This window comes from Zalophus californianus, chromosome 1 (assembly GCF_009762305.2).
Source record: "Zalophus californianus isolate mZalCal1 chromosome 1, mZalCal1.pri.v2, whole genome shotgun sequence".
Lineage (NCBI taxonomy): Eukaryota > Metazoa > Chordata > Mammalia > Carnivora > Otariidae > Zalophus > Zalophus californianus.
In genome coordinates this window covers 39,663,149-39,685,530 of record NC_045595.1, presented here as the reverse complement: position 1 = coordinate 39,685,530, position 22,382 = coordinate 39,663,149, and the positions used below count along the sequence as shown (strand labels likewise).

Below are 22,382 nucleotides of genomic sequence, written 5' to 3'. Positions count from 1 at the left end.
TATTTTTATTTTTGAGAGAGAGAGTGAGAGAGAGTGTGTGTGTGCGTATGCGGGGGGCAGGGGCAGAGGTACAGGGAGAGAGAGAATCTCAAGCAGACTCCCTGTTGAGCACAGAGCTGGAGATAGGGCGGGGCAGGAGACCAGAAGCCGAAATCAAGAGTTGACCGCTTAACAGACGGAGCCATCCAGGCTCTCCTCCACTCCTCCCGGGACATTAGGAAATATGAGACGTTTCAAAAATCATGTGAACCAGAGTGCACCCGCTCTGGGGTATTCAGTTAGATGTGTTTTATGAGATAGTGGCACAAAAATCTCATATACGTGGTATTCCTCACAGAATTCTTCTGCATTTATGACTGCTCTATTTGTGACAGTCACACCGTTGAGGTTAAAAACTGAGTGCTCATGTGGTTAAAAACTGAGTGGTATGACACTCTTTCTGCTAGTGGAGCTACTGGAAGAAACTGAAATGATTGCTGCGCTAAGAAATTTGAGAACATCTCTTCTATTTTCAAATGACGTATTTAACAAACGTCACCATTTTCTCAAATACTGTTTTCTCACAAGTTTAGAGTTTCTCTTGTTCTGCTTTTGGGTGAGAAAATATCCATGAAGTTTTTGTTGATGGCTCATGTTTTGCTCATTTTTTTTACAGCCTGTTTTCCCCCCCTTAAGTGAAAAATAGTTTTATTTTCTCTGATGATAAAAGCCATATAAATTCATTATGAAAATATAACAAAGAAAGGGAAACATCCATAATTCCAAGACTCAGGTATCTTCTTAATTGAATAATTTAACCCTTTATGGGGAGGTTTAGTCTTTCATATTTTTCCCCCTCCCATTTATATTTGCTTGGAAACGTCTATATTTCATACTGATAATAAGAAGAAAATGAAAGTGTTTTTTTTTTTTTTGCTGAAACAAATTCTTTTTAACGTATCTCCCGCCTCCTGCTGCCCTTTTTCCTTTCCTTTCTGAAATTGCTGCCAGCCGCCAGGCGCCTTTGGAAGACTGCCCTGGCTGCTCAGAGTCAGGCCTTCACAGCAAGCTTTAGGGCGGTGCTGGCTGCCAGGAGCAACAATCCTAGAGTCTCCGGGCGCCAGCCCAGCAAGCTCCTGGGACCACTGCTGCCGGCAGCACAGGACGCTGACTTGCTGGCCCTTTCCTTCCCTCAGCTGCACCAGGACCCCGAGGTCTTGTTTCCAGGAGATCTACTGGCCAGATGTGCACACAGCTCTTCATTTTCTCTCTGGAGAATCTCTGCCCCATCTGTGCCAGAACTTAACATAAGCCCGATTTAAATCCTACATGACCTTTTCTTGGCAATACCCCTCTTTAAAGGGCTCTCGTAACAGGGGCCATAGCAGTGCTTTAGAAAAGAGAGAGAATCACTTCCGTTCTGCTGTAGCTGAACATTTCCCAACCTCTTATGTTTCTCCCTTTGGTTGATGGATGCTGTAGACAGATTTCTCTACTCCAGGCTAACTTTGCTTTGTAGTTTGTTCCAGTGCCTCTCGAGGGTCCAGTTGGAACAGGGCCACTGTGTATGACTGTGCGTAGGATGAGTCTGGCGGGGCTTGTACTGCTATGGACATTAATGTTCTTTGGGGTACGTGCCACATAGCTACATGTGGAGGCCCTGAATCTGGAAGCAAGAGGGAGGAAGAGGGAGAGAGGAAGGATAGCTGCTTTCTTACTGTCTAATTCCCATTCCCCTGAGAGCAGGAACCTTGTCTTTGTGTTTATTTCTGGATCTCTAGTACCCTGAGCAGGCCCTCGCACAGTATTTGCTGAATGAATGATTTAATACTGAAGGTCAGGAACAGTGCTGGGGATACAGTGAGGAGAAGATTGACCAGACTCCTATCCTCGTGAAATCTTCTAGTGGGGGGATAGACAGTAACCATGTAAACAATAAGTAAGATAATTTCAGATAATGACAAGTGAAGGAAAGGATAGGATGACACGAGAGCCGGGGGAGGGTGGTATTGCTTTGGTGAGGGTGCACAGAGAAGGCCCCTTGGAGGGGGTGACATTTGCAGAGTGTTGAATGATGAGAAGTGTACTGTAAATGCAAAGACTCAGAGTTCTAGAAATGGAAGGAAGTCTGCTGTGTGGCTTGGGGGATTCGAGCCAGAACGGGAAGGTAGGAGGTGAAGGTGAAGTGCAAGACAGCGGCTGGATTGTGCAGAGCTGTGAGCTGTGGGAAGAGTCTGGGTTTTTTTTCAGTGCAGTTAGTATTTTGAAATGCCTGTGGTTCTTTTAGTCCATTTATCCTTTGAAATGTAGAGATACCTATAGAAACTCCCAGATTATATCCCACTTGTGACCTTATAGCTGGTCCAGGTGAAATAATGAAGTGGCACATTTAGTCCCTATTTTTTTCTTTTTATTGCTGTGGGCAAGTAAGGAAATGGCAGGGGAGGGAGGATAGGTATTCTCAGTAGGAAGGTGGCCAGTGAGTAACAGGGAACAGCAGCTAACTTTATTGAATCTATCAAGCCCTGTACTTGATGCCTTACTCATATATTATTTCATTTAATCCTCATCACAGCCTGTGGTAGACAGAATGAATTTGCTCCTTTCCACCCCATTCCCCAAGATGTCTGTGTGCCAGTCCCAGGAGCATGGGAACATGTCATGTTACATGGCAGAAGGGACTTTGCACATGTGATTAACTTAAGGATCTTGTGATGGGAAGATGATCCAGCATGATCCAGGTGGGTCCTGTCCAATCACAGGGTCCTTATAAGGTGGAGGTAAGAGAGTCAGAGTGGAAAAAGAGAAGGCCGTGTGATGATGGAAGCCGAGGGAGGAAGGGCATTGTCATGGGGGGCTACCAGCCAAGGAATGAGGCAGCCACCCTCCAAGATGGAAGAAGCAAAGCAAGGGATTCTTCCTTAGAACCCTGAGAAGGAACCAGCCCTGCCTTCCCCTCATTTCAGCCTAGTGACACTGGCTCTGGACCTCGGAGCTCCAGAACTAGAAGAGGATATGTTTGTGTTGTGTTAAGCCACTAAATTTGTAGTAACTTGTACAGCAGCAAGAGGAGAGTAGTACCCAGCCCCATGATGGAGGTGTGACCAAACACATTCACAGAAAGGAAGCTGAGGTTCAGGGGAGGCTGCGCAGTTAGACTGGAGCAGTCTTTGTCTGACTGCACGGTCACAGTTTCTCTGCTGCATCAGGCTGCTTTCAGAAATTGTGTGTGTGTGTGTGTGTGTGTGTGTGTGTGTGTGTACACGTATGTACATGCAGAGAACTCCTAGGGGCAAGGAGGAAAGGAAGTGGGTGACTCAGGGGTGCTGGGGAGAAGGACTTGGGGTCCGTGGGCAGGAAACAACTGTAGTAGTCATCTAGCTAAGGTGAGTCCTGTGCATACAGTACAACTCGACTTCTTCCCCCAGGGCCTACGTCAGCACACAGCTCTGTGCTTGGAGGAGGTAATTTCAGGCGGGCGAGAGTAGGGAGGAGAGGAAGAGTCCAGGTTGTCCTGCTTGGGGAAGAGATGTTTCTGGCGGATTAAAATGGAACTCTGAAAGCATTTTCCCACGGAAACATTGCCGCGGGGTTGTTAAACTCTTTGTATTAAGAGTATTCTATTTAAAGTTTATTATGAATTGAATAAACTTGTGGGTTACCATGAGCACGTAACTACTATTTATAATAGTATTTCTGTAGGAAAATACATTGTTAATTTCCCAAAAGTGATTGTAAAGGAACTTTTGGAATGTAAAATTTTATTTGGGGACCACCAGTAATCAGGTTTCTGCCTAGAATGTTTGTAGTTAGAAGTATTAACATGTTCTGGATGTGACTTCTACAAAGTTCTGTGGACCCTTTTTCAGTATTAGAATGTACTTAGATTAAACGTTGATACTACTTGAGCTAAGTGGATTGTGGTAGGAACAAGAGAGTTTTTTTTTTTTTCCTTAAGGCACAAATTTTGATTGTGTGTGAGGGGGCGGTGGGGGGGGGAGTGTGTATCCTAGTGTCTTTGGCTTCTTCAGTTTAGCTCATTTCCTTATAGGGAGTTTACCTTAAAGCTCTCAACTCTAAGCCCAGTTATTAGGCACTAACCTGTCTGTTCCATTTACAAATCTTGTTTTCAGTTTGACTCTACTCTGTCAAGTTATTTCCCTTGATTTCTTTTAGCTAATACTGTTGAAGGTTCTAATTCCATACTTCTCAATTGTGGTCAGTAACTGGAATGGGGAGGTTGAAGAAAGAAAATAAGGTGTAGCTTTAGGAATATTATGCATTGTGTGAGGTTTCTTGGCTTCATAATTCCAACCAAAAGAAAAAAGCTGGATGGTATCCCAGATACTTTAACTACTCTACGTGTTTTCTGTAGGATTTGGCCTAGGACACATGCTACATATCAGTTTGTATACATCCAGGTTAAGATTTTTATAGTGAAGTTGATTATTACTTAGGATTAGATTTTTAAATTTGAAAACGGAAAGTCATATACATTAAAATTGCCCTTAAAAATTCTTAAATCTGCTTATAAAGTAGAATGCACACAGTTTTGTATATAAGTTTTATTTGGTAATCCTTATTGAGACCAGCTGAGTTGGACCTTAGGAAGAAACAAAAGGAAAGTTTATGTGTAGATGTTCAAACCATTGATATTCAAACCATTTTGCCTGTTAAAAGAAGACAATTTTCGGGGTGCCTGGGTGGCTCAGATGGTTAAGTGACTGCCTTCGGCTCAGGTCATGGTCTCCAGGTCTTGGGTTCGAGCCCCATATTGGGCTCCCTGCTCAGCGGGGAGTCTGCTTCTCTCTCTGCCTCTCCCCACTGCTCATGCTCTGTGTCTCTCTGAAATGAATAAATAAAATCTTAAAAAAAAGAAGACAATTGTCAGTGATACGGACTTTTATTTAACACTTCAGGAGTGAACGGTCTCCATTCAGAGAATTGCAAAATGGGGCCAAAGGCAGAAAGCTTTTATAGGATAAAGAATAAAGAACAAGGGAGAGAAAGAAAGGAAATATCTGATTGGCCAGATCATCCACCTTGTCTTGGGTGAGAGAGAACAAGGAAGAAAGTATAGTGCCCAAGGTTGGCTTGGCCTCTGGAGATTGGCTGACTGGATGTAGTGCATTTCTGGTCAAGCAGAGATTTACAGGCACATAAAAGTTATCTACATTTCTGTTTGCTGATGTGGCAGGAGCACCTCCATCTTACTGTCTAGAAATTTATTTAAATATGCTGTTAATACCTTGCACATTTCTATGAGTAAATGGGGAAGAGTTGAATTCAGTGTTCCTGCTTGCTTGCACGGGGTTTATTTTTTTTTTATGATGAACTTTTATAGTTCTAATATATATTGACCACTTTATTGTAAGGATTAAATGAGATAATTTATGTGAAAGCTTCCAGCAGGGCCTGGCAAGCAATAGGTGTTTCAACAAATATTTGCTGGATTTGAATCGAAATGTCACAGGTAATATGATCAGATGGTTCCTTTCTTTTGGCCTTTTGTGTAAAATTAGATTTTTCAGTGATGAAATGGGAGATAGCAATTATTCTTTTTTTTCTGGGTGTTCTTAGGATGAATTGAGTGATGTTATTGATATTAAGGATCCGGATTTCACTCCTGCAGCTGAACGAAGACAGAAACGCCTGGCTGCTGAGCTGGCCAAATTTGATCCTGATCATTATCTGTGAGTATTGAGTTTTTTGAGGATTAAATAATTGACTTGACATTGATTTGAAAATTTTTGAATGTCTTTTTAAGTATGCTAGGCATGTGGTTTTAGGATTCTAGAAATTAGTGAGGGCTCAGAACCTTAATTGACATTTGAATTAACCTACAAACTTATGTCTCTGTGATCTTTGTAAGATGTGCTTCTCAGTAGGTCATTCTGGCAACGGAGAACTCTTAACGTACTACTTTGCCAGGCTTAAAAGTAGAACACCGCATTCATGAGAATATTTTTAGTTCTTTTCAGTAGACTTTTTGTTGTAATTAACAGTATATGTAAATGAAAAGATGTTTCAATTTCTTTAAGAATTTGAATCTACATGTACTGCATTTCTTGGCTGATCCAGGGTTTTCCCAACACTTGATCTGTGAGCACCTGTAATTGAAGATCTGAGTCTAATTAAATAATTATTCATTGTGGTAGGGTATAAATAAATTCTAATTTTAAAGTTTTGCTGTATTTCCCATCTGCTTTAATTGTGTCTTTCGACATAATGCATCTCTATCAGGCTTGTATTTGCCTAACAGACTTATCTAGTTAATGGATAGTTAAATAATCACTTGAGACATTGTGATGTCTCTTATTGACCATGATAGTAACACTTCTTCCAAGTAAGGGATTGTCACCTGGCCTCTGTGGATGCTAGACTGTCGTAGGATGTGAGTTGTATGGTGATATAGGCCTCAATTATTATTTTTCCCAAGCTCTGGGCCAACAATTTCTAAACTGTTATGTGTGCAGCTATAATCATCATAGTCCCTTATTTTATATAGTGCTTTCAGCTTACCAAGTGCTCTCAAGTGATTATTTAAATCAGTTCACAACATTTGGGGAAAGAAGGTTAAGGGACTTGCCCAAGGTCATACCACTACTAAGAGGCTTGGTTGAGACTTGAAAAGAGTCGTTCCATTTGTTATTTTGTATTTCCTTTTCATGTACACTATTTCAGTTTAACTGCTTTTGCTCTTGTGATTAACATTCTATCTCCTGTGACACAGTGGGAGACTAATTGGAATGGCAGAAATATATCTTGTGATGTGCAAATGCATTGAGTGATGTGTAGTGATAAATGGTCGAACCATTCAACGTCCTGGGGGGAACTGGGTAAGAGCAGGGTATGTTATATTTTGGAGGACATCTGAGAGATTCAGCTCCATTTACATTGCCATTTCTAATTACCTTTATCTCTCCAATTGTGGTTTTAAAGGTCCACTGAAGAGTAATTTGAAGAAACCTATTTAAAATCATGCTGAATATTTAAAGTGGGAAATTTCATGTCAGCAAATTTCTCGGGCCAGCATGAAAACAGAATGAGCTTTACAAGACTAAAATTTCAAGTGGGAGGGAGCTTAATTAGAAGAACTGCCTATCTCTTCTCAAACTGGAAGAATAACTTGGCCTGAGAGAATTAGGAAATTGGAATTTATACTTAGCAGTGCGATATTATATGCAGTCCTTATTTTTCTCCATCTTCTGTGTTTCTTTATCCAGAAGCTCATTTTCTTTCATAGTATGCATGAACTGTTCTTTCCATTTCTCAAGGAGTGGTTTAAATTTAGTCATGGGCAGGTCAGAGAGTGGAAGCTGTGAGGTAAAGGTTCTTTGTGACTTTTCCAGTAGCAGTGGGACTTTGGCTAATTGTCATTTTTGTGTTATTTCTTACTCATTTATATTAGCTGACTGACTCACCCAAATGTGCTAATAATAAATGAAGTGTAAGTAAAATTCTTTTAAATTTTCAGTTAAAATTTTTTTTGGCTCGGTGCTTTTTTTAATTGTTCTTATTGGTTAATACAGTGGAAGAAAAGGTTTACTTCAGTTTTTACCTACTTTGCAGGCAATGCATTGCATGTATTATATATTTATGTACATAAATGTAATGTACATGATTAATGCATAACGTATGTTAGTGTGTACTATATAACACTTTCAAGTTGTTTGACTTAATCCTTACTGGTCATGATGTTTCCTTATAGTGTCAGGTTTTTTGGGAGCTTAGAGAAAACCAATTTTAAATCCATCCCAAGGCAGAACACAGTGAGGTTAATTCATCACACAGAAAAATTCATACATTTCAAAGGCACATATAAATGACTTAGGATAATTATTATTTTTTAAATCTTTTGTTGTAAATTCTAGATGCCATCGTGTGATGTTTTTCCCCCCTGTGTGTTTTGCAGCCCATCAGAATACTGGGCATATAACAGATAATCCATAAACACATATTGTTATTGATTATCTTTTTTTCTCTATTTGTAACTCCTCTTGGATATTATTTTTACACTACAGTTTGTCGAAGGCATCCTGAAACATTGTTTAATAGGCCTTCCTGTTTTGCTTATCATAGCAAAGTTTTCGAATTTCTCTTGCCGAGAGTGGTTTTTTTTTTTTTCCTTCCCCAGGTATATTGTTTTTTAATTGGTGGCATATCTTTTGCCTTAACCAATTCATAAAATCTGCCTCTTTCCTTCTTTGGGAGAAAAATAGAAGAATTTAGTCAACACTCTAAATACTGTGAGATAAGAAGGTACAAAAATGATCAGTAGCATTTGGGGTGCTATTTTAAATTGTCACTTTTCAGTAACTGTACATTTGTTAGTTTGGTATACTGATTAGGCAACCTGAACACTGTAAGTAGGGGAAGAGGGTCACCTGCTCCCAACGTGGCTCTTTATTCAAAATGGCAAGCTTAGGAAAAGCGTTAAAATTTCATCTGTTCATTCTTTCACATGTGCCCTTGCTTGTTCAACAAATACTTGTTTGGATGAACTGCATGTCAGGTAGTGTCACAGACACTGAGGATTAGAGTGAATATGACAAGGTCTCTGCGCTGATGGGGCTCCTGTTCTAGTGGGGAAGCAGACAATATTTCAATTGTTGATAATTGCTCTGAAGAAAAGCCACATTGTTAAGGGTTTGGAGAGCGACAGGGTATTCACCGACAGGGTATTCACCGACTCCTCTATTGCAACATGTCCAAAATCGAACTCATCGTTTTTACCTGCAAAGTCTTTTCTGAATTTTCTCTTTGGCAGAGTGTACCATTTTTCATGCCAGTCACCCAGAGTAGAAACCTGGGATTTATCTTTGACTGCTTTCTTACCCCACACTTCTAATCTATCCTGAAGTGATTAAAATTTCCATTTATCTCTTTACTGTTTGCTTTACTCAGTCTCTTTCTGGTCCTCCCTTTACCACTGCATCCTAAGGATTCTAGCTTCTGGCTATAGGTCAGATCCATCCACTTCACTCCATGTCCGTGGCTGCTACCCTTTTCTAGGCCTCCATGATTCCTGTGCCTTGAGGCCTGTTCCTTTAGACCATTTTCCAGACTGCAGCTGAGAGTGGTATTCCAAGACACACCAATGTCAGACTCGTATGTAAAAGCTTTTAAGTGTTCAGTTGTTTTTAGGGATAAAAATCCACTAGGGTTTTTTGACATGGCTTACAATGTTGTTGTCACTACAATGTAATATTTTCAGCTGTTCTCAGCTTTTTCTTCCCCCTTAACTGCGACTTCTTGTTTCCTCGCCTTTGCTAACTATTCTTACAGCTCAGAATGCTCTCTCCCACCCTTCTTAGTCCAGTTAACTGTTAATTATCATTGACTATTGGCTTAGATAGTCTTTTCTCCAGGCACCTTCCCTGCTGTCCCAGTTTCACTTTGCCATAGATGCTTGTACTGTTAGGTCATAGCAATTACATAGCACTTGTATTATGATTGTTGGACTCTCCCATGGCGCTGTAAGTTCCGTACGGACCATGACCGCCTCTGTCTTGTCAGCCGTGTAATCCCACTGCCCAAAATGGAGTTGGAGCGGGGCGAAGAGTACAGTGCTTTTGTTGACTTAGCATTTTAGCCATTTACTTCTATTATTTATGTTTTTGAAATATCTCTCATGCATGTGACAAAATTGATATTGAGAATTACTATTTCAAGATCATTGCTATTCAGTTTTGTCCAATATGTACTTTTATTTCCTCAGGCATAAAAATGGAATGTTTATATTGGTTAATAGCTTGGATTCTGGAGTAAGACTTAATTGGGTCCAGATCCTACCCATACTTCTTACTGGTTCTTTGACTTTGACCATGATATACAAATTTTCTGACCCTGAGTTTCTACTTACGTAAAATGGGAGTATTAATAGTTCCCCCTACCCCTGGGGGTGGTGTGAGGATTCAAGGAAATAATGGGTGAAAACCATTCAGTGCAGTGCTTGGCACATATGGAGAATTCGGTGAGTTATCTGTGATACTTATTTTTAGAAAGATTTCACTTGAAGGAAAAAATATTTCAGATCATAAAACTTTCAGCTAGAAAATCAATTTATGAAATCAACCAATTCCTTGAGTTTCTAATTAACTGAAATATAAATGAATTTTTCACCCAGAGTTTTTGTCTCTCTCTTCTTATAAATACAGAGTTTTCAACTTTGAATGCAGGGTTGTAATTTCTGAATGAATGTCCTCCAGGAGTATAATTTGAATGTAACATTTATTTTTCAAGTTAAAACTAAGAAAGTAGGGGTACCTGGGTGGCTCAGTCGGTTAAGCGTCTGCCTTTGACGTGGGTCATGATCCCAGCGTCCTGGGATCGAGCCCTGTGTTGGGCTCCCTGCTCAGGGGGGAGTCTGCTTCTCCCTCTGCCCCTCTCCCCCCTCCCCCCGCTTGTGCTCTCTCTCTTGCTCACTCTCTCTCTCAAATAAATAAAATGTTTAAAAAAAAACCCAAGAAAATAAAGTGCAGAATCGAGCCCTGTGTTGGGCTCTCTGCTCAGGGGGGGAGTCTGCTTCTCCCTCTGCCCCTCTCCCCTGCCCCGCCCCCCCGCTCATGCTCTTTTGCTCGCTCTCTCTCAAATAAATAAAATGTTTGAAAAAACCCTGAGAAAATAAAGTGCAGGGTCGAGCCCTGTGTTGGGCTCCCTGCTCGGGGGGTGGGGGGGGGGAATGTCTGCTTCTCCCTCTGCCCTCCCCCCCGCTTGTGCTTTCTCTCTTGCTCGCTCGCTCGCTCTCAGATAAATGAAATGTTTAAAAAAAACCTGAGAAAATAAAGTGCAGGAAAAATAATTTTTTTTTTGCTTTTTTCTTTTTCAATAGTTTTAAGCAAAGGAACTATTAAGATTAGCAGAGCTATGAAAGAAATTGCATCTTGGTAGAAAGTATGAAGGCACATGCTAAAAAAATGTGTATGTATGTTTATGTGTAGCCTTTTTGTGGGTATGCAGTATCCTTTGTTTCCTGTTGATATGTTTAGTTTTCTTTGCTTGGTGGAGTTAAAAGTTTCTTTCCTTTATTGTAACTTTACCAAAATAGGTGGTACTTACAAATCTAGTCCAGGTTCCATGCTTCAGTCCATTGTGTGTTCAGATTTGCTTTACCCCATGCCACTGCCGTACATGGGATGGGCTTTCAGGGGAGGACTGGTCTTTTCTGTACCTTGTTTCTGACGAGAGCAGAAATGCTGGCTATCCCTTTAGTCAGATGCATAGTTTTCCCTTTATGGTGATTAGTGACCACAAAACAGTAAATACAGTGCTCGTTTCCTTGATCTGTAGTTTAATAATCTATATTTCTAGTACAAATGTGATGAGTAAGATAAAATTTTAAAAAACCAAAATCAGCCCAGTTCTATGTAACATGCTCATTCACTGTTTTCTTTCCAGAGCTGACTTTTTTGAAGACGAGGCTGTTGAACAGATTTTGAAGTATAATCCTTGGTGGACTGATATATATTCAGAAATGATGGCCTCTTTGGCAAAGAGTCAGGAGCAAGAAAATCATGCTACATTAGGTAAGAAATTCAAAATTAGGTTCATTTGTTGACCATCTTCCCTGTTACTAAGCACACAATTCTAATTGCCTCATAGAGGGAAGATACTATTTTGGTTTGTTAATTTTGGAAATGTAGTCTTTACCCCGGACTGGAAAATGCCACTCAGTGATTAGACTTGTCTTGGGACAGTCTTTTGAAGTATGCTTTACTTCTGAATCATTGGGGTCCTTTTTAAAATTTTTATTTTTTAAGTAAATATAGGGACATGAACACACAGGACATTTGTAGTAGTTAAGTAATTTGCTTGAAAGATCTGAACATTTAGGGGCACCTGGGTGGCTCAGTTGGTTGAGCATCTGACTCTTCGCATAGGCTCAGGTCATGATCTCATGGGTCATAGGCTAGAGCCCCCTCTCCTGGCCCCGCCTTCAGCAGGGAGTCGGCTTGGGGATTCTCTCCCTCTGCACCTCCTCCCACTTGCATGCTTGGGCACGTGTGCACACACACTCTCAAATAAATAAATAAATCTTAAAAAAGAACATTCCTCTCTGGTAAGGATATTTGAGTATTAGTAATTGTGGAAAAGATCTAGTTTTCATTCCCTTTGTTGAATGAATTTGATATGTCCTTCCCATTTTTTCCAGAATATTAGTTCTGTATGTTAGAATTTTAAGTTTCAGATAGATCAAGAATAGAAGGCCCATGTGTTCTGTCATTACTGATTTGGCTTTTCTTCCTGTATTAAAAATGAAATTTCAGTGTTTAAATGAAAGGACTACACATACATATACATACATGAAGTGGAATATAGAATCTCCTCACTCCAAATTCCTCTTCCTGAAAGTAATCACTTGTTAACAGTTTTGGGGTGTTTGCAGTGCATTTACCCACATCTGAATATTTGCTGTAAGAAATTTATACGCACAGACTCCTACACACTCTGTTCTTCCTTGCTTTCTCCAGTTTGTAGTCTATGTTGTACATCTTCCATATTGGTACTTAGGGCTCTACCTGAGCTTTAGTGCCTACCTAGTATACTGTTATATATACAAGCGCACATATTTGGGCTCTTTACTACCGATGGATCTTCGGGTTGTTTACAGACTTCTGCAGTGGCCTTCTTTGTCCACTCAGTCTAAAGTAGCTACAGGTCTGTTGCAGAACAGTATTTTTGATTCTTTGTGCAGTAATGCAGTAGTCTGTCATTTGCTGTGTTTCCATTGTCTAGCATAGTGCCTGTTATATAATAAGTACTCAGTAAATATTTATAGAATAAATAAATACTGCTGTCAATATTTCTCTAGTTCAGTTTTGTTAAGAGCTTAGGTGATTTCTACCAGATTGAAAAATTGCTACTTTAATCTTTTATAATTGACTCTATTGCAGAAGAGAAACTCATTTATAAATAATGACTCGTTACATTGTTTTCAACAAATCCTTGGTTTTATATTTGATTTGAGTTTAAGAATCTTTCAGAGACTTCCCAGATTATATTGACAAATTTTCAGGGAGAGGATTGCTAACACAATTTAGATAGGTAATTATCTATGCCACGTAGATCTGTTTGGAAAGCTTGCTTACTTTCAGTGCAGTATTTTAATGAGGTGGTGTGGGTGGAAATTGGTGGTTGTGCAGTTTTCTGTCCACAAGGGTGAGCTAGTTGCCCTAAAAATCAAGAAAAGGCATTCCCTTTGATTTAAATTCTAACTCGCTCTTCTTTGATCAGTTGTAGCTTGTTCTAGGTCCTGTTTCCTGTGAGAGCCAGCCTTTGAGTTAGGTTAGTTCTCTGTGTATAATTTTAACAGAAGATTAAGCCAGGTCATTGCTTTAACCACTGCCCCTCCGGTCCCTTCATCTACATCCAACCCAAGGCATGTGCCCCAACTGGTGCTTAAGGAACATTCATAGTCTACTAAGCTAGTATGGTGATTCATTTTAAAAATCACCTTTTAAAATACCAAGGACATGTGATGTAAAGTAGAAGAACTTGAGCTCCGTGGTGTTGTACAGAGAGTACCTTTTCCACATGTGCCAAGTATAGGGTTAAGGATGGGATAGAAGCTAAAGATGGGGCTCAGGCATTAATGCCTTGCTCCACCACAGGCTAGTTGTGTGATCTTGCATCTTTGCTGGGTTTCTGCCTACCTCATAGAGTTGTGTCGATGACTGAATGAGATGATGTACTTAAAATCCCTAGCATATTGGAAATGTTAAAGATTATTATGGTAGAGGAAAATCATTGGCAGGGGAGCCAGGAATTGAATGGCTTCTCTGTGAAATTAAGATTGTTGTACATTTATAAAACTTTAAGGGAAAGGTTTTTTGTTAATGAGATTTTTCTTCCTTCCTCCCCGCCCCCCCCCGCTCCGTTCAAGTATTTGAGACACCTAGAATTGGGAAGATAAGTTGAAGTGTGCCAAACCAGATTACAATATGGGAGAAAGGGAATCAGCGAAGAAATACACCTTGAAGTCCTCAGCGAACTCGGGGAGCATGCTCCTGCTGGATTTTCCCCTCCTTGTTCTGTGCCTCCCAGGTCTCCTTCCTCTCTGTGTCATGCCGTTGGGGTGTTTCTCCTTTGTGTTCCCTCATCAGCCGTTGCCAGGCAGATAGAACAGCGCAGGTGAGGGCTTCCCTTTGATTCATCCTCGTCATAAAATAGTAAGCTAGATTGTTTCGAATTCCAGATAAGGCTTCGATGGTGAACTTTGCTCCCTGTCTCTGCCTCAGTTGTGATTCCTGTCATTTGCATTGTAACCCTGAGTTATAACATGGAGACTTTTATTAACATCTTCAGTAATGATCTCAGTCCTCCTCCCCCGAAGGCTTGTAAATGGAAGTGTTAAAACGCTGTGCTCCCCCTGAGCTCTGGTTTCATGAGGACGGACTGACCACATTTCCCGTGTTGTCTTTCAGCGGTTAATCTCAGCCCAAGAATCTTGGCACATGGTTGCTTGCTATGACACCACATAACATTTTTAGTCAGTGAACTTCCTAGCAGGGACATCCTGTTTGGCACCAGTGAGGCCGTCCGTGTTTGTAGAGCTGTCAGTGTCAGCTTTGAAAGTTGTAGCCCTGCAGGGCTACCCATTTAGGCGAAAGGTTTGAATGCAACACATTTTCTTCTAGTTCCCTTGATCGGTTTCCAGAAAGTATACAATACAATCGACAGATTAGCATTCCTCTGAGAGGAGCCAGATCAGAGATCGTTTAATTGTTGATCCATGGAAGACAGAGATATTTGGGAGGGGGATTAAGAGAGAAGGAGTGATTTAAAAGTAACAAAAGTAGAAAATGTTCTAAGTGAAGTAAGAAGGTCACTTCCCATTTTGATGGGAGCCCCTTTGCAGTCGTCAGACATATTGATTGGGGTTTTTAATGTTGGGAGGTGGTCCTGGGCCATTTGCATCATGCTAGGGCACCAGTTTCTTCCCCAAATGAATTGAGCTTTCAGCTGCCTTTGTTTGACTGTAGATTATTTATAGAAGTATAATTAACCGAAATGTTGTGAACTATATAGCAGAAGCGAAGTCATACAAATGCTTGACAAATGTTACTCGTGGTGGCAATCATCCAACTATTGTTGGCACTGCATCTGTACTTCTTCCCATTGCTGCTGCTTGGTTAGACCTGATTGTGTGCAAACCCCCCCAAGTTCCCCTTTGGCTGATACAGTTTACAGCTCCAATAAAAAAAGGCCTTGGGGAGCTCAGACTTTTGGTTTCTCTAGTGATTTCCTATTTTGTTGATATTGCTATTTATCATCTCTGGTTTCTTTGCTTGAATTTCAGAATTTCTATCTGTGTATTTATCAGTGAACTTTTTAGGCCAAAATGGGACTTCAAAACACTCAGAGAAAGGTGGTATGTTTTAAGGAAAGGCTAGGGGCACCTAGCTCCAAGAATTCAGAAGAGGACATTCCAGCAGGCTTTTCGCTTTTCTTACAGACACAGCCCCCAACAGTGACCTGTAATATGGGAAAGCCCTTACTTGTGGGTGATGGAACATGAGAACCTGTAGTTCCCAGGTCAGCCTTTACAAATTATTCAGCGTATATACAGATGTGATTACTTAAGAACAAAGGAGTGAACATTTAGATGAGTTAATGTGTTATTAAGTGGTTCTGGGCATGCTTACCTTCTGATTTAGAATTATCTGGAAGCAGTAGTCCTTATTAGTCAACTAGGATAAAGGCTTTTCTCAAGTGTGATAATATCATCTTGAACACCTGGCACTTTCTTATTAGCTAAAGTAATGAACATCTCAAAAACGACACCTTGGGGAATATTGTCTCAAATCTTATGAAATACTAGGGGACTTAAAATACTTTGTTAGGTGTTCTTTCTTCGGCAGTGAGTATGTGCCTTCTTAAATTTTCCTTACATCAGATTGCTTTAATTGAACAGAGAGCTTCTATTTAAATTAAAGGATCTTCATATGAGCCCTTTAATGAGACATTCAATACCTATTTTATCTGTCTTAATTAATTTTGTTTCCAAATGTCAGTCTTTAAAAAAGGCTTCACCGGAGACCTACCTGCATTAAGTTTGAAAGTATCCACATTTCTGGGGCATCTGGGTGGCTCAGTCGGTTGTGTCCTAACTCTTGATTTCGGCTCTGGTCACGATCTCAGGGTCCTGATATGGAGCCCGGCATCGGCCTCTGTGCTGGGCATGGAGCCTGCCTCTCTCCCTCTCCCCCTCCGCACTTTCTCCCTCTCAAAAAAAAAAAAAAAAAGGTACATACACATTTCTTTATGGCCAGCAAATTACGTAAATGCATTCTCATAGTTATTTGTCATTTATGTGAACAACACTTGTGCAAATTTATTTCCTTTATCTTCTTACAGTTTTTAATCATAAGATTTCTAACATCATTGAAGAAATGATTACATAAATATATTTCAAGACCTGTATTTTTGCACTAAGTAAATTTTAATGAGTTAAAGGAGTATTGCTTCTAGTAATTTCCAATAACTGTATTTAAGATTCTTTCCCCCAGAGGATAGACTGTAAAACTGCTGGAAGGAAGCCTTTAAACAAAAAGAAGCCGTGTTAAGGGGAAGGCTCCTAAGAGAGGACTGAAGTGGGTTAGGGAACTCTGTGAGAAGGGGCCAGCATGTGTCAGTAATCATTCTGTCTCTTCTGGCTTTACCCAGTTGTGAGGAGCAGAAGGGCAGTTTTTGTTGAGCAGAGATAGAAAGGGATGGGGTAGCTAGCTATTGAGAGGGTGATCTGGGAATATTAAAAAGGCAATTTAGGGGCACCTGGTTGGCTCCATTGGTAGAGTGTGTGATTCTTGATCCTGGGGTCATGAGTTTGAGCCCCACGTTGGGCGTGGAGCCTACTTTAAAGTTTAAAAAAAAAAAAGGCGATTTAATAATTTTTGGACTCCTAAAAGTTAGCATCACAGCCAGCCAGGTGTCTTTGGTTAGTCCTCCTCCCCTGAGAGGCTTCTTGAATTGGAGCTGGGCATAGGAGCGCTCAGGTAGTGACTGCCCTAGAGACTGTCTTTTCTTTCCTTCTTTGCCACTGGGTGTAGTCATGTGACTAAGTCCTGGGTGATGGGAAATGAGTGGAAGCGCTAGGTGCGCTGGATCAGGTCTTTAGAAAGAAGGTGATTGCCATCTTATTCTGCTTTCCCATTGCTTAGAAAATGGTAAAAACCTGGAACAGCTTTCTTAGATGCAAAGATGGAAGTCATATGATGGGATGCTGATGCTTCGCCAGTCCTGGATCATTCACTCAGAATAACGTGGGAGAGAAATTTCTATGTATATAAGTCACTGTATTTTGGGTTCTTTTTGGTTAGCAGTTTAGCCTGTCCTTACCTAAATATAATGGGCAATTCTAAACCCTGGAGAAAGAGCCTTTTAAAGTTATTTTGGGATTAGGTTGATAGGAAGCCCTGGAACTGGAAGCTGGATGCTCCTCTTTATCAGGCTTAAAAACTTAAGTGAATTTGAAGGTGATTGTCTGATAGGGCATGGAAGGAAAATTAAGGATTACTTTGCAAAATAAGAGATTGATAACATTTTTATTTGGAAGTAACTTAAAAATATCTAGATGGTTGAGTTTCGGTAGAAGTCACTCGAAGACAAGTAGTAGGCCATGTTTTACTTACACTAGCTAGGAACTGAGTACATGTATGTGATTATCTGTTACTCTTTCTGTAAATCTTGCTTTAAGACAAGATGTATTTTACTTCGTATGTATGGTTAACCGATAATGCTCGTTTTAATGTGAGAAAATAATAGATACTTGTTGGCTTGCCTGTATTGTAGACATCAAAGGAAACTTAGAAGGAACTTCAGTCTTACACTTGCTTACCTTACCAATGTAGACATAACTTTTTTTTTTTAATCATTAGTGTTTATTCAGTACTTGTAATTTTTTGGCCTGGGTAGCCAAACACTGGTTAAGATGGTATGTGAAAAGAAATAGATTTTCCCTCTCCTCTTGGTAACTTCCTGGAAATGGGGAAAAAATGTTGTATTTACAAGTCACAAAAGCTGAAAATGCTTGGAAGTAATTTTTAGCAAGAAAAGCAGCACATCTATTTCACAAAATTGGTGGTTCAGTACAGTGGGAAAAGATGGATTACTGACCAGACTGTGTTGGCACAATTAACTATTCATCTGGAATTAGCCAAAATCTTAAAACATGAAAAAATAACTTCCAGATGGATTAAAGACTTACATTTTAAAAAGGAAACTGTAAATCTTAAATGAGAGAGGCGCCTGGGTGGCTCAGTCAGTTAAGTGTCTGTCTTCAGCTCAGGTCATGATTCGGTCCTGGGATTGAGCCCTCATCAGACTCCTTGCTCAGCGGGGAGTCTGCTTTTCTCTCTCCCTTTGCCACTCTCCCTGCTCTTGAGTATGTGCCCACTCTTTCTCTTTGTCTCTCTCTCTCTCAAGTAAATAAATAAAATCTTTAAAAAAAACACAAAAAGAAAGGCTGAGAGGCTTCGTGTACAATTTAGGGGTTGGGAAAACCTTATCAAAGGCTGTAAATTCATAATCTGTTTTTTTTAAAAAAAGATGCACATATTTGGCTACACAAAAAATAAGTAATTCACTGGCAAAAGATCCCACAGACAAAGTCAGTGGAGATGTAGTAGATTTGGAGATATGACAAGGTTTCTTTCTATAACTGTGAGTTCTTAAAAATTTGACAAGACAAGCCATCCAATAGAAAAAAATGGGCAAAACACATTTAAATGGTTCATTCACAGGTTGCCAACAAACCTATAAAGTAATGCTCAAAGTTTAGCATGTAGAAAAATACTAACTGCAGTAACAGTGATCTATCATTGTATTAGATTTTTCTTGCTGTATAACAAATGACCACAAATTAGAAACTGTTCTAATTTGACTCAGTTTCCATGGCTCAGGACTCGCGTTTGCTTAGCTGGGTCTTTGCTCAGGATCTTATCCGACTGTAGCTAAATTTAGCTATCTTCTCTTTTCTTTTTTAATATGTTTTGGTAGCTAAGTTCTTTTCTGGAGCTCACGGTCCTTTTCCAGGCTCATGTGATAGCTGGCAGAATTCGATTCCTGTGGCTGTAGAACTGAGGTCCCCATGTCCTTGCTGACTGTCAGCTGGGGGCCACTGTCTGATCTCAGAGCCCCCCACAGCTTGCTGCCACACAGCCCTCTTACAACATGGCATCATATTTCTTTAAAACCAGCGGTGAGTCTCTGGCTCCAGTCTAATCTTAATGGGACATAATCATGGTATTGACTGTCCCATCACTATTACCGTATTCTTTTGGATAGAAGCAAGTCACATGTTCTGCCCACATTCAAATGATGTGATTCAGTGGGTCTCATCTTAGAATTCTTTCTACCACAGTCACTTCCTGTCTGTTAAACTGGAAGCGAGGAGGGCGCCTGGGTGGCTCAGTTGGTTAAGCAACTGCCTTTGGCTCAGGTCATGGTCCTGGAGTCCCAGGATCGAGTCCCGCATCGGGCTCCCTGCTCAGCGGGGAGTCTGCTTCTCCCTCTGACCCTCCCCTCTCTCATGTGCTCTCTCTCTCTCTCTCTCTCAAATAAATAAATAAAATCTTTAAAAAAAAAACTTGGAAATGAGGAGAAGCTCTTACATTTATTGCTGGGTGTGAGGGATGTGTGTAGGAAAGAGAACTTGTGTCCATGACCGTTAAAAAGAAGGCGTCTGCCTTCGGCTCAGGTCATGATCCCGGTGTCCTGGGATCAGGTCCCGCATCGGGCTCCCTGCTCCTTGGGAGCTTGCTTCTCCCTCTGCCTCTCTCTCTCTCTCTGTCTCTCATGAATAAATAAATAAAAAATCTTAAAAAAAAGAGAGTTGCAGCCTCTAAATGAAGTATTTTTTTAAAACAGATGCACTTTTTAACCCAGTGAATCTACTCTTGGGAATCTGTTTTATAGAAATTTACGCTTCAGTATCCAAGGACATGTGGTAAGGACATTTATGCAGCATTATTAACAGTGCAGAAAACTGGAACCATAGTGGATGCCCATCAGTAGGGGGAGTGGTTGGATAGAGCATACTACACCATGGAATATTCTACTCCTTTACAAAAATTAGCTAAGTACCAATTGACTTGGAGAAATTTGCCAGAGATCCTGAGTAAGGTAGGCTAGATGGAGAAAAATGATCTAATTCCTTGGCAGGGGTTGGGGGAGCGGTGAGGTATAAATTCCCTTGTTTATGTTTGTGTGTCTGTATAACATTATATGATAATAGAGAAAAATATGAGATGATATATACTAGATTTTTAACGTGGGGAAGGCTGTCAATGAAGATGGAGAAACGGTGACAAGCGAAAGAAGAAAAGACACACTGTTGAAAGGAACCATCCTCTTCCCTCAAGTTAAATATGTGTGATGTAACACTTTGTTTCTGTATATAAAGAATATCAATATACTTTGCCCTTACGTTGACTATTATATGGGAATATTCTTATTTCTTTGTGTAGAACTTTCAAAGTGGGTAATGAATATTTACAGAGTGCTTTATTTAGCTATTATGTTTTGTGTTCTTGAACTGTCTTATCTTTATTTTAAAGTCAGTAGCTCCAGCAGTTAGATGCCTTGAATACAGGACAGTGTAGCAAAAAAGGGGCATCTTGGAAATAAGGAAGAGATACTGTTTAGACATTTCTCCTTTATTTAGCTCTACTAGGGTTTGAGCAGATGCACAGCCCTTAATAAAACTGTGAAGTCTAGTTTAAAATTTCTTTCTATATTCAGAATTAAATAACTCCTATTTCAGTTTCTATAATCGAAGTTCTAATTTTGACAAATCCTCCACACTGGGGGTTTTACAAAACTGAATGGAACGTTTAATTTTTAAATGCATTTTTTTCCCTAGTGTCTTTTTCTGAAGAAGAGAAATACCAGCTACGAAAATTTGTCAATAAATCTTACCTACTGGACAAGAGAGCTCGTCGCCAAGTGTACTACAGTTTGATTGATATCCTTCTGGCGTATTGCTATGAAACTCGTGTCACTGAAGGAGAGAAGAATGTAAGTGCCCGTATGTCTCTGCATGTTGGCATAAGTGACTGGACTAAATAAACTGTAAGGCATCACTCCTCCCGTGGAGAGTAAGAGCTGTTGTGATTAGTTATTCAGGGGGTGCTCCTGGCAGAGCTGCACATGTGCATCGGTGGTGAGTACCAACGTGAACGCATAATGCTAGCTTGATCTTTTTTCTTCTCTCTGGGCGTCAGTGTCTACCAAGTAGCAGAGCAAGGCAATAAAGCTGAGGGTAGAGAAAGGTTATCCTGAGCTCTCATCTCTTTAGGAGATGAGTTGGCCAAAGAAGAGAGCTGTTTCTACTTGACATTGACAAGAGGTAAACTTTACCATTCCCATTTATATCTTCTGTCCAAGCTGTCCATTTGCAGATGCAAGCTTTTTACGGAGCAAGGGAATCTGAGCATTTATCCGCAGGTGTCCCTTAATTCATACAGTAGGTATGCTTCTGAAAAAATTATATGTAAATCACATTTTTAAAAACTTGAGTCATATCTTTTTTTGCTATTGAAAGAAATCCTGTAAAAGTAAAGCCTTTTATAAAGTACATTATTTTTTAAATGATCTTTTTTTAATAATACAAAATTTGTTGTATCTCTTTTTAGCCCACATTTGATTTTATAAATGAAGAGCTAAGCTTCTTTCTTACCTATATCAGTGATTGTATATTTAAAAAAGGCTGCAAAGCCAAAAAAAGTCTTTCCAGTTAACGTGCCCCTGCAGCTGTTTATAATTGTACTTGCTCAAGGGTTATTTTCCGGCTGAGCATATGCTTTCCTTTTTTACAAATTGCACAGATAATTCCTATCAGTATAGAAGGAAAAATATACATATGAAGAAAATAATTAAAACTTCCTGTAATCTCAGCCAATCAGAAATAGCTAGTGTTACGAGGAGATACATCTCTTCCAGTTTTTCATTGTGTACTTGTGTGTATGTGTATTTAAATTGGGTCATGATGTATATTATTTAATCTGCTTTTCTCAACATTGTAGCATTAGCATAGTATTAGGATTATTTTTTGATATGTGTCAAATTTTCTGTTGTTATGATTCTGAAAATTTCAAAGGTGACTCTTGAGATTTGCATTTGACTCTAAAATGAATATTAACAAGTGTATCAGGGGTATAATATAGCTGGAGATGGTTTTTGTTTCCACTCATCTTTTAAGGATACCATAATTGGAGAAAATATTTTCTTTGACAAAGAAAGTACTTCACATTATTGCTTAAGGAGATGAGTGAGGGTGTTTAGTTATGCTCGATAAAATTTACCATTTTTGATTCTTCGCATATTTGACATCATGAAGTCTTGCAACTTCAAGACCTCTAGAATGTACTTATTCTCTCACAAGCATTTTCTGAAAGTCCAAA

The 22,382-nt window shown here is 39.9% G+C and overlaps 1 protein-coding gene across 1 annotated transcript in view; it reads left to right on the top strand.

Annotated features, from left to right (window-relative positions):
• The window catches only part of SHQ1 (SHQ1, H/ACA ribonucleoprotein assembly factor), a 95,753-nt gene that overhangs the window by 10,649 nt on the left and 62,722 nt on the right, over positions 1 to 22,382 (top strand). The window contains exons 5-7 of the mRNA XM_027587847.2: positions 5,560 to 5,672; positions 11,380 to 11,507; positions 20,843 to 20,997. Of these exons, the coding sequence (XP_027443648.1) occupies positions 5,560 to 5,672; positions 11,380 to 11,507; positions 20,843 to 20,997 (396 nt within the window). The remainder of the gene's footprint in view (positions 1 to 5,559; positions 5,673 to 11,379; positions 11,508 to 20,842; positions 20,998 to 22,382) is intronic.